At 39.7% G+C, this 18517-nt stretch overlaps 1 protein-coding gene across 2 annotated transcripts in view; it reads left to right on the top strand.

The window, feature by feature from the left end:
• Nucleotides 1-15147, top strand: part of RpS8 (ribosomal protein S8) — a 194327-nt gene extending 179180 nt beyond the window's left edge. Inside the window, exons 1-6 of one of the 2 annotated variants that reach the window (XM_076196856.1) lie at nucleotides 2823-2867; nucleotides 10133-10239; nucleotides 10823-10922; nucleotides 11088-11263; nucleotides 11671-11800; nucleotides 15019-15147. In XM_076196856.1, coding sequence (XP_076052971.1) covers nucleotides 2864-2867; nucleotides 10133-10239; nucleotides 10823-10922; nucleotides 11088-11263; nucleotides 11671-11800; nucleotides 15019-15128 — 627 coding nt within the window. In that variant the 5' untranslated portion in view covers nucleotides 2823-2863 and the 3' untranslated portion in view covers nucleotides 15129-15147. Of the gene's footprint in view, nucleotides 1-2822; nucleotides 2868-10132; nucleotides 10240-10822; nucleotides 10923-11087; nucleotides 11264-11670; nucleotides 11801-15018 lie in introns of those variants that run through there. The other variant, XM_076196857.1, reaches the window with a different exon arrangement.
• Nucleotides 15148-18517: the final 3370 nt, after the last annotated feature.

The raw sequence follows: 18517 nt of genomic DNA, 5'->3' as shown, positions 1-18517 counted from the left end.
CAGTCCTCCGGCACTCTACCCTCTCTCCAGCAAACATTAAATAACCTCACCAGCCAGTCCACCATCACTGTACCTCCTTTTTTTAGATATTCTGCATGGCATCCATCCAACCCAGGTGCCTTACCTGCTTCCATCATCTTAACAGCTGTCTTCATTTCATCCTTCCTTATTTCTCCTCCATTTTCCTCACTCATCACGGTAATTTTCTTAGCATTTCCCACTGCAACTATCTTTCCCTCCCTATCCTCCTTCACATTTAGCAACTCCCTAAAATATTCTGCCCATCTTCCCCTTATTGCCTTCTCTTCCATTATCATCTCTCCATCTGCACCTTTTACCTTTTCTTCTCTACTTGATTCGCCTCCTTTTCCTCTCTTCCACGTAAATGAAACGGCTGACCCTACGGTGGATGCACTGTGCCCTGCTGCACTGCTTCTGGCCCAGGCAAAGGGCGGGAGACAGGGATGAACTTTGAACGAATAGCATAAAACGTAAACAGTTGGATGATGGGTTGGTTGGAAACATCCCATATAGAGAGAAAGCCTCATAGTGCACACACACACACACACACACACACACACACACACACACACACACACACACACACACACACACACACACACACACACACACACACACACACACATACACATTCGGTGGCGCGGTTGGTAGAGTGTCAGACTGTCAGTACGGAGGTATCGGCGGTACCTGGTTCGAATCCTGCCCAGGGCTGATATTATTTCAGTATCGCTGCGCTTCGAATCGTTACTCCAACTCTCGTGGGCGGGGACTTGGGTGTGTGTGTGCGTGTAAGGTCATAGCATTACCCATAGGTCGGACATACGAGCTCTGAGCTCTCTTCCAGAAAGGAAATAGATGTCGATCACGAGTCCAACACGTGATCCAAAGACCAAGGTGAATCACACACACACACATATACACACCCACACCCACACCCACACACACACGCACACACACACACACACACACACACACACACACACACACACACACACACACACACACACACACACACACACACACACACACACACACACACACACACACACACACACACACACACCGGTGTGTGGTGTGTGAGTGGTCTCAGACCTACCCAGAGATCGGCAAATAATGAGCTCTGAGCTCACTGCCGTAGGGTGGTGTCTGGCTGTCTCGACAGAGACTGCAGCAGATCCGAGGTGAATACACACACACACACAATACTAAAAAGTGTAGTATAATGGAATTTGGAAAAAGCAAAAACAGAATAACAGGATCATATAAATTGGGAGAAGAAAGTATAAAAAAAGTTGAAAATGAGAAGGACCTGGGAGTCATTGTTATGAATAATATGTCACCTGAGAAACAAATAAATAAGATTTTTGGTGAAATTTATAATCTAATAAGAACAATCAAAGTGGCATTTACATACCTGGATGAAGAAATGGTGAAGAAAATACTAATCACTCTGATAAGACCAAGATTGGAATATGCAGCAACGATGTGGTCACCAAGTACAAAAAAAATGTATAAAAAAAACTTGAAAGAATACAAAGAGCAATTACAAAATTGGCACCAACCCTCTCAAAACTATCATATGAAGAGAGCCTAGCAAAACTTGAGCTACAGACACTAGAGCAAAGAAGAGAGAGGATATTTGATAGCTATTTACAGAATCATGAAAGGCATAGAAATTATTGATAGAGAGGATCTAATAAAATGGGATAATAGAAATACAAGAGGACACGGCAAGAAAATCAAGAAAGACAGCTATAGAAGAGATCTGAAAAAGAACAGCTTTCCTCACAGAGTAATAGACAGTTGGAACAAGTTAGATTAGAAAGTAGTGTGTGCAAAAACAATACATGAATTCAAAAATAGTTTAGATAAAATGAGATATGAAGACGGGACATCACAAGCATAGCTCCCCTTCCCGTAAAATACAACTAGGTAAATACACAAATATGTACATACACACATATATGTATACATATACACACACATATATAAATATATATATATATATATATATATATATATATATATATATATATATATATATATATATACAGTAGATAGACATATGGGTACTTGGTTTCGTCAGTGGAAGTATCATTATTGCGTTTGGCTGGAGATGAAAAAAGTCGCCAGTTGAATTAGAAAATAATATATTTGCCAACTACGTTGGCTAATTTAGGGGGCTAGGTTGGGGGCTATGACAATTGTGAACTTTACGCCCCCCCCCCCTCTTCTCCAAAACCATGAAGATTGGTAGCACCCTTCTGGAATTCCTTCATTTGTCTCATTATGGTGGTTCAATGGAAGCGTAAAGTTCACAATTGTTCGCAAAGTGAATACAAACTGTTGTGCAAGTGATACACAATGTATTTAATTTCATAACAGTTCCCACTACCTTTGCCAACGTTTTTGAAACTTGCGCGTCCAAGGAGACAACTGGAAAATAGAAAAAATAATAATAATGAAAGACGCCAAAATACCGTGCCTTCTGGTGAGCATGTTACCCCCTTTTTGCTTGCCCCTCTAAATTACCTCTAGATCATCTTGTGATCAATTATATTACTTAATCGAGATTCTTTACTTGTGCCTGTGCAACCTCGAACTGAGACACGCTTTATATTGTGATCTTGTAAACAGTAACCTTGATTTGAAATAAGTTCTAATAGTACCAAAATCTTTTATAAGTAGCATATCAATTTAAAATATCAACACAAAGGACCCTGAAGGATTATAGCAACATCTCAAATGCGAGAACGACCCTGTGCGCATGGCACTTTTCCATTGTTTTTAGGTTTGTTTTGCTTTGCTCGAGCACATCGGTCTTTCCTATCGGCGCTGCACCATGGGTGAGTGTGTTCGGAAACCAAATATTTAATCGCAGATATTTTAGTTCATCATTCAATATCGTCGTGATCTGGGTGTATATATAGACACAGGACACAGTGAAGTTTGAATTGTGGGGACGAAATAAAATTTGTAAGTCGATATGAAGGACATATTACACAGAAAGGTAATGTTATTGAAAAATTTGTGGGTAGAATCCAGATCAAAGGTATTACATGTAAACAATGTGTAGAAATTCATTACCTAAGTTAAACAATTGGTAAAACGTGTATACCTCTGCCAGTAATTATGCACCACGTAAATGTAATTTGGTGCATACTAAAATCATATGTGTATATTTAAGATGTCGAAATGTGATTTGTTTTCGAGACAAGTGTGGGTCGAGGGCTTTGGAAAGTCAAAGTGAAATAGGTTTGGTATATTTAGCTGGCATAGTAATAGTGCAGCTATTCGGATTTGCAATTAGCAAGCTTAATTTGGAAATGAATTGGTAGTGTAATTTTCACAAGCAATTGGAATGGTATGGGAGTGAATGGGTGATCATCATCATGTTTATGTTGGAATCTTGCGAGTCTCTTTGTATTAATCTTAGTTTTCTTGCGTGCGAGCCAGTGCAATTTTGCATTGTCTATGGTTAACTTAGGGAAATTGGGAATGAAGACTATTCTATTCAACTATTGTCATAGTTTTGGTTAATACTTAATGTGATACTAAACCACATGGACAGACAAGGAAAGAGAAATAAAATACACTGACATTTTCATTTATCATTTTTATGCATTGACTGTAGTGCTATTTTGATAGATTCTTAAACTGCTTAGTGTCAAAAATAAACTTCAGAAATAAAGTATTGAAGAGGATTGCTGTGAGAGTAATTGGTATCTATCAGGGCTGTGTTCAAAAGGTAATTTTTTTTAGAAGTGCAATTATGCAATATAGCATAGAATATTTAACATTAATTTAGTTTATAATACATTGGCACAGTATACATTTTTATTGGCAGAAGTCGTTAACAAAAAATAATTGCTTAAAGCTATGTAGAAATCAATGTAGCCACGATGACTGACACATTTTTGTTTTGGTAGATGTTGAGGTTGAGGAAATTAAAGTATATGTTTGTCTATTCTAATCTAATCTACCTACCTAACCTAACCTAACCTGCATTTAGTAATGTGGTACCTGTTGTCTTTGAGGTCATCAGGGTTGTCATCTTTGACCTCCGAATATCAAAAGCCGCGAGTTCATTCTTATATTTTTTAGCAGTGTTATTAGGTATTGATAACTACCGTGAAAAATGCATGATATGGTACATTAATGTATTATAATTTACAAAATTTTCTATTGAGTAGGTGTGCATGTCTAAAATACCATATAAAATGTCACACGATACTGTAGTATTACTTAATCATGGTATTGGAACGGCAGTATTAGCTAGGTCAACATGAAAATGAAATTCCTGATATTTGAGCTGAAGTAGTTCTCATGGGATGCAAAAAGTCGCTATGAGTATAATGCAATTTGAATTATCCATCTAGCTGTCCTAGTTCTCGAGATATTGCATTTTGAATGGAATTAAATCGGGCCGAAACGTGCGGTCTGACTAATCGCCGATCAAACGTAAACAATGACGGTTTTTACTGACAGGCACAATTTTATATAAAAATTTAATATATGGTTGCATTATTTGACCTATTTTCTATAAGATGTGTGATTTCCATGTAATTTGATCATATAATTACGTTTCTATCCTTTGCAAAATTACCCACCACAGCTACGAATACCGTCAAATTACATTAAAATCACACATTTTAAAGAAAATAGTTTGAATAATTCAACTATATGCAAGTTATTACACTAATAGCACAATAGTAACAAACTTAATAGTGTAGTTTGATCCATACCACCAGTGATCATAGCGGGCAGGACGAATCGTAGCTGTGGTCCGTAATATTACGGAGGATAAAAACGTAACTTCTCTTTGATCAAATTACATGAAAATCACACATTTTAAAGAAAATAGTTCAAATAATTAAACTATAAGTCTATTACACTAATAACATAATAGTAAGAAACTTAATAGAGTGAAGTTTGATAAGATGGCGGGATGGATGATGTTGTTATCCGATAATCCGACCTGATAGAATAAAAAACTAGTACCACCGATTTCTCAGCTCTACCGTATCACGCTGCCTTTATTTTGGTATAAGAATAATCCGCGAGACTAGTAGTTTTCGTTATTTTTGGTTAGTTGCCCGCACTGAATTTATTTAGCTCATTTTTTACGCTGAAACATAAACCAATTTTCGATTTACTGCTGAATGCAAGCCGCCATGTTTATCTTATGTTTTTATGTACCGACATATAACTGATGATGTAATTGTTTGAAATTTACTACGATCGTAGTAAATACACTCGTATGAATGAAATATCCGGCGGTATGTAAATTTGGCCGTTTGCATGGCGTGCGCATAAAATGACGCGCTATTGGGCTCCTCATCGACGGTGGTGCCTCTGGTGGTGTTTGTCCTACCTAGCAGTATGGCATCAGTGGATTCACTTAATGTATCAAAATAGTATATATTGAAAAATATCCAACCATTCTCATGACTTCCCAATGTAATAGAGAAGGGAAGGTAACTACTTTATTTGGTTTACTTGGAGAAGTTCTGAGGTCTGTCCTCACAGCCGTAGTGATCTACTGCTGCTGCCAGTCCTGCTGTCCCTCCTCACAAGGGCCAGTTGGTCTGTTATTGTGTTGGAAGACAACCTACTGATGGCGGTGTAACCTGGCACCGGGGACTCGTCTTGCGCCTTCCATAGAAATCAGTCCAGCACATACTTGAAGCTGTCCACCGGGCAGTTGGTTTTCTCTCACTTCCTTTGGAAGAGCGTTGGAAATTTTTGGACCCTTGTGACCCAGGCTGGAGCCAGCAAGGTCTTACCCCTCTCTGGAGCTCTTGGTGGGAGTTTGTCTCTCACACTTAGGTCCATGCCTTACACTGTAGTATGGCTTGATTGTTGAGGGTGTGGGGTCGGGACAAGGCCCTCCAAGATTTTCCATGTATAGATGATCCTACACCTTGCTCTCCTCCTTTGTTGGGAGTAGTCCCCGTGCTTCCAAGTGGTCCCAATAATTGAAAGTAGTGGGACTAGAATTTTTTGTTTATTATTTTCTCCCATGCAAGGCTATGCTGTTACATAGATTAGGAAATTTGGCAAAATTTTAGTTGTGCACGCTTGTTATAACAATAGAAAATTATTTATTAATTTTGTAAATTGTAATAGATCAATGTAATTTGTGATTTTCTTGTTGGAAATTGGTAGCAAAAAGTTGCTAAAACGTAGTTTCTAATGAATGAAGTCGCGGCGCTTGAATGATATGCCATGTTTGTTTTGATAGGTGCTGAGGTCGAAGAAATGAATGGATAAATTAGTCTATTCTAACCTAACAAATGTTTAGTAATTCTACCTTTACCTTTGTCCAATTTCATCTTGACTGATTCAGCTAACGTGGACGTCCGCTGTACTCAGGCAGCTCCTCCTCTCTGAGTCACAGGTCAGTGATTGGAGGGAGTTGTTATTGGAGCTGGTGTATCCCGGTGTAGGTGGTTGGTCCATAATTGTGGCCAGCCACTTATCCAGTTTGTTTTTGAAATTCTCTGGTGAAGTGCCTGTCTGGTTTCGCAATTTCTGTGGGACAGAGTTGAAGAGGTGCACCCCAATATAGGTGAAGCTGTGGTGTACTATGTTCTTCACCCTTTGTGACGTCCCCTCAGTTCTCCTCACATAGCACAGGCGACCTCTTCTTGGGTGGTGGTTCACCTTTAGGCCCACATTTGGTACCAGATGCTCCAGAATCTTCCAGACTTATATTATTATATATCTTTCGCGTCTTCACTGGAGAGAGTAGAGTCCCAGCTGTTGCAGTCTTTCCCAGTAGTTGTACTATTGCAATCCCTCAATCTTATTTGTAAAAGTACGCTGGACCGCTTCTAGCTTGATCATGTCTCCTGTCTTGAAGGGAGACCAGAGTTGGCAACAGTACTCAAGTTTTGGGAGTACTAATGCTTTCCAGAGCGTCAGCATACATGTTTTGTTTCTAGTCTGGAATGTCCGGAGTATCCAGCCTGAGAGTTTCTTGGCGGTGTCAGAGATCTCATTGATGTGGTGAGAGAATGTCATGTCGCTGCTCATATGTACCCTAAGGTCTTTGACGTGGGCTTTCCCTGCTATGATTTGAGTCGACATTGTAGTTGGTCGAGCTTTTCAATTCTTGTACGGAGCCATATTGTAGCAGCTCAGACTTGTATCCATTCAGTGTCATGTTGTTATTTTTTGCCCAGGTTAATATCCTGCTTAGGTCTTCCTGTAGTAGCTGTGCTTCTTCCTTCGGTACGTCATATTCTAAAGATCCGGGACATCGTCATGGATGCTGATATCCTGATTATTATTGTACCGCAGGCAGTTGACAGACGACGGCAGAACCCCGTGTTCTCTCAAAGTTCAAGGAAGCCCTATTGTCTTTGAAACGGTGCTCATTAACGTCACCTGGTGTTGGAGAACACCTAGTCCACAACGTGAAAGCAGTTGTCTGATAGTGACTGGACTGGCACCGTGTCCATACTGTATCCTAGCGGCTTCATTCGTTTGTAAATTTGCTTGTAGCAAGGTTTTTCTGTTTATTTCAGCCAAGAAATCTCATATTACGATCATGTATTGTAATTTACAAAATTTATTTCATTTTCTAATGCTATATCACATAGGTGTGCACAACTAAAATAATACAGGAAATTTTAAACATGTTCCATTAAGTTTTATCAGGTATTAAAAACCTTGTTTTACCTAAAAACAGGAATTAACAATTTAATGAAAAATGGAGTAAGATTTTGTATGGTAAATAGCCCACATGTTAGCACTTTTTTGATTGGATACATGGGTTTTCTGTGCTATTATTTATGAGTTGGTCAGGGAGTTGGTCCTACAGGACTAACAGTAGAGGATTGTCATTGATGCTAGTTTTAAAACCTGTCAACCTCTCTTGTTTCTACATGAAGGTGGTGCTGATGGGTTCTGGACTTGGGCCTAAGACAATACTCATTTTGATTTTCTAATGTCTTACATGTAAGAACCCCAAAAGGGATACTATTGGCAAAGCCATTCATATATTCGGGCAGTTACAATTTTTCTTATTCAACTGTTCATATTGATTGCTGTGGACAATATTTTGCCATAAACAAGGAACCCATTATTTAATAGTGGGAATATATTTGAAATAACTCCCACTCGGAACTTTTCTGGAGTTGAAATGCAATAATTCACGGATGTCAGCAAATGAATTCAATATTTAAATAACTTCATGCTTATTTGAGAAGTAGTTTCTAGGTGTATGGTAGTCTCATGGTCCAGGTGATTTTATACAACGTTTTAGAATAAGCAATGCTATTGATTGTACTGAAGAAATGACAGTCCAATTACTATTTGAAAGTGATTACCTCGTGTAAATACAATGGGATATTTCCCCCACAATGCTTGAAGACCATTTTGGTGTTGATGTTGTGCCCCTATCATAGTCTGCCAGGCAGCTGTTGGTGTGAGTTTCCCGATTATTTGGATATCCAATTTTTCTTAAACTGTTTGGGCGAGTCGGAATAAGTGTTAATTGGCACTTTCCAGCAAGTGGTTTGTTTGCTATCTTAATCTTCCATCTGGACAAAATGGCATTAGTTTGGCTGATCTTATGTTAATCATTTCAGCATGACATGACCTAACCTTAGCATGGTTGATAATATTAAGAGGTCCTTTCTTCACAAGTCTCCTCATGGTGATGCCAAGGTGTCCCCACCCCCTCTCTCAATTTATATATGTGTGTGTGTGTAAGAGTGGAGAAGGCAGTAAGGAAACCGGTTGAACCAAGTACGTTAATAATACATATTGACTTAGACTTCTACGTAAAATTGAACGTCAGATTAATTATTAGTGTTTCTGGTTCAACCTGAGTTTCCTTACCACCTTATCAACTCAGCTGTCTCACATTTAATATATATATATAGATCCTGTCTGCTGTCTCCATGATAAAGTGTCCCCCACTTCATTACTTGTGTACCTTTGGTGCTGGCATGATAATTCTGCCATGTTATTTCTTTGCATCTGTATTGGTTTCCAGAAGGAGGATTGGGAGTTCTGTGGAATATCAGACTAGTGAAAGGAATGTTGGAAGTAGATGTTAGGTGGAGAAATGAAGGAGGCAGAGATTGAAAATGAGTGAATAGTAAGGTGAACAAGAGATGAAATTGAGAAATGTGTGAAGCCGTGAAAGAGAAAAGGAAGTTAGTTTATCTAGTTTCATTGATATATACAAAAACTGGGAAGAGAATGATGTGGAAATGTTGAAGGAAGGGTAGTGAATAGTGGAATGAATAGGTGAGATGGTGGTGGGAAAGAAACCTGCTAGTAAAGAAGAGTTGCGGAGAATTGGAGTATCTGAGAAATCAGGCAGTTTTACATTAGTAGATGTAAATGAAAAATTCTTGTGGTATTTTCTAAATATTTACTATCCCATCTATGAACGAAGAGATCTTGTCTGTTTTGTTTACACCCCCCTATTATTGACAAGTATGTTAAGATTGTGAACCAATTTGGAAGCTACTCAGTTTTGTTTTCCATGCCACTGGATTTATTCATAATTGTTTTGTCTCTCCACCCCCGCTTTCCTTTGCCCAAGTTACAAAAAGCTACTTCTGTTTGTCGATAGTCTGTTTCAGCTATGATTTTGCTGGTACAATTTTAAGGTTTCTGTGCAAGTTTGTCAGAAGCAGTGTCTTGCGACACTGCTTCTAACCCAGGGCAGTGGACAAGGTGCAGGGACGACCCGTCATCCAGGAGGTGCTAAGATGAGAGGGAGGGTGGAGTGTTTTCAGGGATGGAATGGGTGGGAATGATTTTATGACTTCCTTTTTGGCTACCCCCTTGTAAGGGGGGAAAAGCCTTGGTATATGTATGTATGTACAAAAAGCTACTTCAGTTTGTCAATAGTCTGTTTCAGCAATGATTTTGCTAGTACTATTTTAAGGTTTTTGTGCAAGTTTGTACAAGCTTGGGAATCTAATTAGGGGCTTTGTTTCTTTACCTAACCCCGTAGTAGTTATGTCACTCCTTGGTATGATAGTATTGCTGCATTGGTTAGGTTGTTATTGACTATATAGGTAGTAGTGTAAGGGTGAGAAATATACTTCAACAAAATTTGAGTTAATTTTTTAATATTTTCCAGGTATTAGCCGTGATCACTGGCATAAAAAGCGGTCCACTGGAGGCAAGCGCGTCCAGCCCCGCAAGAAGAGGAAGTTTGAGCTTGGTCGTCCAGCAGCTAATACCAAGGTAATTGAACTTTGAACTGGCATACATAAAACAGTATTGATTTTTGTTGTAAAATAACTGTATATACACACACAATTGGGTGAATGCACACATACAAAGACTTTTAACCCCTTATAAGGAACCTAGTCAAAAGGCACACACTTGCTCCCACCCATTCTATTTCCACCCACCAACCTTCTCTCACCTTAGCTCCTTGTGGATCATGGGTCATCCGTGGGTCACCAAGACAAGTTGCATTCACAGAAAGGCTGCTTCACTTAATTAGCAACCCCCCCAAATGCAAAAAGAGAAGACAGGGAGCATTCCCTTTGGGTGTCTGAATATCTTCATACATAACCAGGCCCAACAACATGGCTGTATTTACATGGTTCCCACTCATGCAATAGAGAATGTGGGGACAACCATTTGGGCTTTGTCAAACGTCAATTCTCCACTTGTCTCGATCCCCTGACTTCCCCCATCCATCCACCTCATCCTTGGTTGTTTCCTGAAGTTCACTTCATCTACCTCAAGTTTCCACACCTCTTCTGGTAATCTTTGTTGAATCATTCTTTCCTGGAATAATAATAATTTTCTCTTCCAGCTTGGACCACAAAGAATTCACACCGTCAGAACCAGAGGGGGCAATAAGAAGTACCGTGCCCTTCGTCTAGACACTGGCAACTTTGCATGGAGTTCAGAGGGTGAGCTATTGATGAGATTTATGCTCATTTTTGTTGTCATGATGACTCAACTTTCCTCTTAGCTGTAGCTTTGATTACAATCACACGGTACAAATTACTGAGGGTAGCATGATGTTTATAAAAGGAGAACAAAATATTTAGAACTAATGGTAATTCTTGTTTCAGGTCAGACCCGGAAGACTCGTATCATTGATGTCGTGTACAATGCAAGTAACAATGAGTTGGTTCGTACCAAGACCTTGGTGAAAAATGCCATTGTTGTTATTGATGCAGCCCCGTTCAGGCAGTGGTATGAATCGCACTATGCTCTTCCACTTGGTCGCAAGAAGGGTGCCAAATTGGTAAGTAATGGGTGCTTCTTAAAACTACAGTACAGACAGTAATCTCTATCATATCCTAAAGGTGACAGGGGGCCAAAAAAAAGTGAAAATGAACGGATATGTACATGCCTTGGCTACCTTCCTCATAGAGGGGAAGATGGTTTATGGTATATGTATATATATATATACATACTGTGTATAAAATACTAATCAAATCTTGGCAACTCCTGCCCCCAATGGCTCTACTGGTTGAGATATGTGAGGGATTACTGCATTCTAAATGATGACAATTGTTTGACTAGACCTTTATTTGCAAGTGTTTTGCTTGCTTGGTCAATGCTGCTCATGTCATAGTTACACTGATATTTATTTGGGCATTTAGTTTTTAGTGGATGGTAAAGAGAAACTTAATTTATTCTTTTCTTTAGTCTGAACAGGAGGAGGCTGTGCTTCACAAGAAGCGCTCCAAGAAAACTGAAAAGAAGTACAAGGAGCGCCAACGCACTGCCAAGGTTGAACAAGCCCTTGAAGACTTGTTTATGACTGGCCGAGTTCTTGGTGAGTTGCGCATGATAATTTAGCCTGTAAAGGAGCTAGGGTTTTCAATTATTTTAGGGACACTGGCTACATTTTAAGGGAATAAACATGTATGCATCTATGATGGAGAAAGAGGAAAGGACAAAGTAGGGAGGTGCTTAGAGTGAACTGCTTAAATGAGAAAAAAAAAAGGATTACAAGAAGCTGAGAGAGAGGTGGGAGGGAGTGAAAGTGTAGAACTAGGAGTGGAGGAGGAATGGGGATGGTTCAAGGAGGAAAAGGTATGCAAAGATGGCGTGTGGAACTAGGAAGATATGAGGTAATAGAATGAAGGTTAGCCAGTGGTGGGATGAGAAAGCAAAGGTTGTAGAAGTGAGCTTTCACAGAATGGTTACAAAATAGGATGAGAGAATCATATGAGAGGTACAAAGAAAAGAGAGGTAAAGCATAAGATATAGGATGCAAGCAGGAGAGCAGATGAGAAAAGGGGTAAGAGTATGGCAAGTTTTTTTTTATTTAAAGTAATAAAGTTTTGGAAGGAAATAAGAGGAGGTGAATTAAGTAGAAAAGAAAAGGTGCAGATGGAGAGATGATAATAGAAAAGGAAGATGGGCAGAGTATTTTTGGGAGTTGCTAAATGTGGAAGGAGTGAATATGAGGGGGCGTCCTAGGATGAGATGGATGGATGGGGTGAAAGGGGCATTACTAAAGAGAGGAATGTCTGTGGAGGAAGGACAGAAGATAGGGGTGAATGGAGAGGGGTTGCGTATAGATGATGCTGTGATGCATGAGGGGGAGTGGGTGGGGTGATGAAGTATGTATGAGAAAAAAATTGACGCAGCCCGAAGGGATTTCTCCCTGTCTCCCCCTTTTCTGCATGGGGGGATGGAGAAGGAGGGTTGCCGAATTTATGAAGCTGCCTTGCTGTGGATGTGCTGTGTCTTGCGACACTACTTCTGACCCAGGGCAGTGGACAGGATGCTAGGATGACCCGTCATCCAGGAGGTGCCAAGATGGGAGGGAGGGGAGTGGAATATATAGGAAATGGAATGTGAGTGGTTTCTATGCCTTTTTCTTTTTGGCTACCCCCCTGTGTAGGGGGGAAAAGCCTATGGTATATGTATGTATGCTAAATGTGAAGGAGGAGAGGGAGGGAAAGGTAGTTGCAGTGGGAAGCACAAAGAAAATGACAGTGATGAGTGAGGAAAATGGAGGAGAAATAAGGAAAGATGAAGGGAAGGAAGTTAAAAGTTGATGAGAGCAGGTAAGTCACCTGGGTTGGATGGATGTTGTGCAGAATGTCTGAAAAAAGGAGGTACAATGATGATGGACTGGCTGGTGAGGTTATTTAAGGTTTGTTTAAGAGAGGGTAGAGTACAGGAGGACTGCCTGTATAGTTTCAATTTACAAAGGGGGACAAGTGTGAGTGTAGTTTGAGGGATCAGCTGCTAAGTGTAGTTTGGATGGTTTATGGGAGGGTCTTGAGAGGAACAGAGGGAGTAATTGGTGAGGAACAGTGTGGGTTTAGGACAGGTAGGGGTTGTGTAGATAAGATTTTTGTTATAAGGAAAAGGTAAGGATATTTTTAGTCTTATATGGATTTGGAAAAGGCATATGAGGGTAAACAGAAATGCACAGTGGTATTGCAGATATATGGGATAAGAGGAAGGCTTTTAAGAGCAGTCAAGAGTTTTTATGAGAGTAGTAGAGCTTGTGTTTGGATTAGAAATGGAGCGAATGAGTGGTTTGGGGTAGGACTTTGTCAGGGATGTCTTGTCACCCTGGCTATTCAAATTATACATGGATGGGGTTGTGAGAGAGCTAAATGCAAGGGTAGTGGGTAGGAGATTGGAGATGGTTAAAGAAAATTGAGAAAAGTGGGAGATAGCCAGTTGTGGTTTGTTGAAAACACTGCTTGTAGCAGGACCAGAGGAGGGATTGAAGAAGTTAGTGACCGAGTTTGGGATGGTGTGCAAAAGAAGGAAGTTGAAGGTATGTGGGTAAAAGTAAGGTGATGAGGTGTACAATGGGAGAAAGTGACAGCAGACTGGAAGTGCATATTAAGGGTGAGAGAATGGAAGTGGATAGGTTTAGATAATTGGGTGTGAATATGTTTGGAAAGGGAGGAGTGGTGAAAGTAGAATGTAGATTGAGAGAAGGAAATAAAAACCTTTGTGTATTAAAAGTGTAACAAGAAAGACATTTGGGAATGGGTGTTAAGAGGAGATTGTATGATAGTGCTTGTGCTGACAGCACTATATGAGGCAGAAATGCAATATATGAGAGGAAGAGAGTAGTTTGAGATGAGGTGCCTGAGAAGTATGGTTTACTAGGCTGGATAGAGTTAGAAATGAGGTGAGGAGAAGGGGTTGGAAAGGGAGTTGGGAGATGAAAGTATTGGGATGGTTTGGACACACGGAAAGAATGAGTGAAGACAGATTGGTAAAAGAGGTATGGATGGGGTGAGTGGAGAATGGTTATGTACGGATGCAGGGAAGACCTGTCGTTCAGGAGCCAAGAAAAGAAGAATGGACAGGTGGTGAATGGGAGTGGATTTCTGACTGACTACCTCCCTTGTAGGGGGGGGGGGAATATGTATGTACAAGGGAGGTAGCCAAAAACCAAAGGGCCCAATTCCACTCCCACACACTCGACTCCTATTCACCACCTCTCCCTCTCCCTGCATCTCACCCAATGCCCTGGGTCAGAAGCCATGCAGAAAGACATGGGAAATTCATAATAAGGTTGCTTCATTTATTTGGTGAACCCCCCACCCCCATGCAGAGGAGAAGACAATGTTGCCAAAATATAATTTGCACATATCCCCTACACACACACACAACAGCAATCTTTTCCTGCCACCTCTGCTCTTCCTCTTTTCTCATTATCCAACCTTGTAACCCTATCATACTTTTCACACATCTAAACTTTCTGCTTCCATACTATGTGACCCAGTCATATTGTCTTATTCCCAGATGCCCATTTCTCATTGCTCTTTTGAGTCACCCAAGATGTTCATTTGCCTCATTGGAAGGGAAGTGGTTGGGTTATCAAAAAATTACCAGACAGGACCAACAATTTCATGATGATTTACTTTCACTCTAGGTTGTCCATGGGTGTATGTTATTTCACCCAGTGACCTGTGCTGTAGTAGTCATAGTTACTCTGATATTTAGTTTTGTAAATGGAGATTATTGAATATTTGAATTTTAACATTAATTGGTTCCTTCACTTTTCAGCTTGCATTGCCTCCCGCCCAGGCCAGTGTGGTCGTTGTGATGGGTATATAATGGAAGGTAAGGAGCTTGAATTTTACTTGAGGAAAATAAAGAGCAGGAAGTCGAAATAAAGGGAACTAGACAAGTGGATTGAGGCTTTACTTTTCCTTGTGTATTTGTGTTAGTGAATTTGGTCCCATTCTGGAGACCAGGTATACTCATGGAGCTGTTCCCTCAGCTGACAGTACACTTGAGTGACGAGGGATTTAGTCATGTGCAGATGGCAACCTACACAAGAAATGCTGAAATTTGGAGCAAATGACAAGGTGGAGGGTGCAAAGAGCTGGTAGAAAGGAGTAAGTGCAGGGATGTTTTGGATAAGAATATTTAGAAAAAATGGTGGGTTGGGGAAGATGGGATGAAACCAAGAATGAAGTGGGTTGGCTATGTACATTGCACAGAATTTACTCTATTGCCTCTGACCCATGCAATTTGTGGTGGTGGGGCTTGTGTCCATAATATCGCTGTTACACTTGAGGGGGGCGGCTAAGGGGTATTTTTGGATGAATATTTTTTTAGATATAACACGTTTCATCTTTGACCCATGATATTCAATACTGTATTTGTTCACCTTTTTATTATTTTACCATCAGACTTTCTTTAGGAAACGTATGCATACCGAATAGAATCTTATTATCTTTGAGCTACGTTGTTTAATATTCATTAACTTTATAATTTTCGTTAGGAAACGTAGCCTAGGCCTACGCATACTAAATAAAGTCCTGTCATACTTTTTGTTGGTTACATTAAAATCATTGTAAAGCAAAATTAGGGGAAAAAAATTCAACACATTCTTTTCGTTTACGTACTGTACCGAAAATATTGTTATCGACAACAGACTAGGGATAATCAAAGTTTACCATTAATTTTATATCGCAAAACAAAAATACAAAATGCTGTACCGAACATTTTGTCATCGACAACAGACTAGGCATAAAAAAGTTACATTTTATTAATTGCAAAACATAAAAATACAAAATGTAAGGCAAAATTAGGATTTTTTTAAATTTCAACACACATTCTTTTCGTTTACGTACTGTACCTAACATATTGTTATCAACAACAAACTAGCCTAGGCATAAAAAAGTTTATATTTCAATTGCAAAACATATAAAAATGCCATGCAAAATTAGGAAACATTTTCCTTCAAACAAACAAAATGAAAGAATATTTAGCTGGCTGGGATGCTGACGCTGCCGGCAGCCTGCCAAAACTATCGTACTCGCGGCGTGCAGAGTAATAGTATTGCACTGCCAGCCATAACATTGCAATTCTATTACTCTATTAAATGTTCGACGACTACCTGTATATGCCTAAATTTTCAATGAAATTTACTTCTTCATAAATTTCATACGTGCCATCCCTCAGAGAGGGAGTGTGTGGCATAGCTCTGCTGCTGCACTGCTCTACTCAGTGTTGCCTTCCATCTCGTGGGAAGGTACATGTGTGCTTTGCTCGCATTCACACTGACTACACATATGATCATCATGACTTACAAGAGGAAGCTAATAAAAGTAGTTATGTATTCAAAGTTTTATTGGTAATTTTTTCAGTGATTGACTTAAAAATAAAGTGAAACAAAATAAAGAAAAATCCCTTATTATTCACCAAATTTCAATGAAATTCTCCATACATTCTTTATTTACACAAGCAAACAATATACTTTAATTTCAAGGCTATTGGACCTACCATAAGAGCTGTAGGACCCCCCTTATTGGAATGATCGGATTCCAAAGATCCAGATGGATTTGATTTGGAATCTGATCCTAGGGATGCCCAACACAATATTGTCAGTTCATCCTCTAGAAGAGAGAAAAGCTGATGACATGTTAAGTATGCAAAAAACAATCACAAAACACATGAACTATTTTTGCAGAAACCACCGGGAAATTGAAAAAAAGACGCCGAACGTTTTCGTCTATTATGACATTTTCAAAGGTGCAGAAAGAAACAATATATGCATAAGACAGAGGATATTCAGAAAGGTCCCATGTTACGTATCACACACAATTTTGTCAATAATAAAATTATCCAATTTAAATAAACCCAAACTCAAGTTAATGTTATTTCCAAAATTTCTAATCTTTCTATAATATTAATACAAGTAGTAATTATTTTAGAATTTCCCAGTCAATATAATGCCCATAATCCCTTTGGTGGACATATAATCCACTGGACACTTGCCCCGTTCTAATACAGGAGTCCCTCAAATAACGCGGGGGTTAGGTTCCTGAAATTACAGCGTATACCGACTTTCCATATTAAATACAGAACCATACGTGTGTGTGTTTGCGCATGTATGTGGTGTTTGTGGCATATGTACATTGTGTATGCCTGCATGTGTTCACATGTACGTGCGTGTGTTCGTATGTGTGTACACGCACACACATTCACAACATACACTGGTTGTCTAACACGTGTTTACGTGTGCGTGTCTACACATGTGTATGTTTGTTTTTGATCTCCCAAACCACTACCGCCAGTAACAACAAGAACCTCATAAGAGAAATTAAGACACGACAAGCGCAGTCATTATCAGACTTTAATGTGTTCCAAACAAAAGAAACATTACACTTCAACAGGTTAGGGCGGTACAATTGTTTGCGATGCTGCCGTGTGTATGCGTGCCCGACTTGGCGCTAATTTTAAAACGGTTCTCTACATTCGAGATGGTTTCATTTTTATAATTAAATTGTTCGACCTGCGACCTAGCTTTGATTTCTGTTTTATCAATCGGATCAACTCGAGTTTGGGTTTATTTAAATTGGACAATTTTATTGACAAAATTGTGATATGTAACATGGGACCTTTCCGAATATCCTCTGTCTTATGTATATATTGTTTCTCTGTATTGCTTTTCTGTACCTTTGAAAATGTCTTACGACAAACGTTTGGTATCTTTTTTCAATTTCCCGGTGGTTTCTGCAAAAAAAAATGTTAACAGTATATACGAAGGCTCAATTCCCCACCCCTACCTCTTGGCTCCTGGAAAGAGAGGGGAGGGAGGGTTGATGAATGGGAGTAGAGTTACATTTGACTACCTCCTATGTGAGGGAGGTAGCCAAAACCATCCACCCTCTCCCTCGTGGCTCCTAGATGAAGGGTCATCCTTGCATCTTGCCCATGGCAAAGTAGCTTCATTTGATCAGCAACCCGCCCCTCTAAAGCTACCCACTTTCTATTGAATAGCACAATTTGCCCTTATACATCTTGTCACCTTTTACCCACACCCTCGACCTTCCTTAATTCCTCTCGATCCTGCGTTATGCCGGCCATACACTATCATGTACACCTGACAGGTATGCCATGGATTCTCGAGAAGATGAGTTGTACTTTGTCTCATTATCTCAGGCGACCTGACAACTGATCGAATTTATCAGTTGTCAGGTCGCCTGAGGGGCTAGTTTTTCCTGCCATACACTATCAGGTGTACATGATAGTGTATGGCCGGCCTTAGCAA

This window comes from Oratosquilla oratoria, chromosome 13 (assembly GCF_046742065.1).
Source record: "Oratosquilla oratoria isolate Oo_2021 chromosome 13, ASM4674206v1, whole genome shotgun sequence".
In the NCBI taxonomy this organism is placed as follows: domain Eukaryota; kingdom Metazoa; phylum Arthropoda; class Malacostraca; order Stomatopoda; family Squillidae; genus Oratosquilla; species Oratosquilla oratoria.
This window is presented reverse-complemented; position numbering and strand designations above follow the sequence as displayed.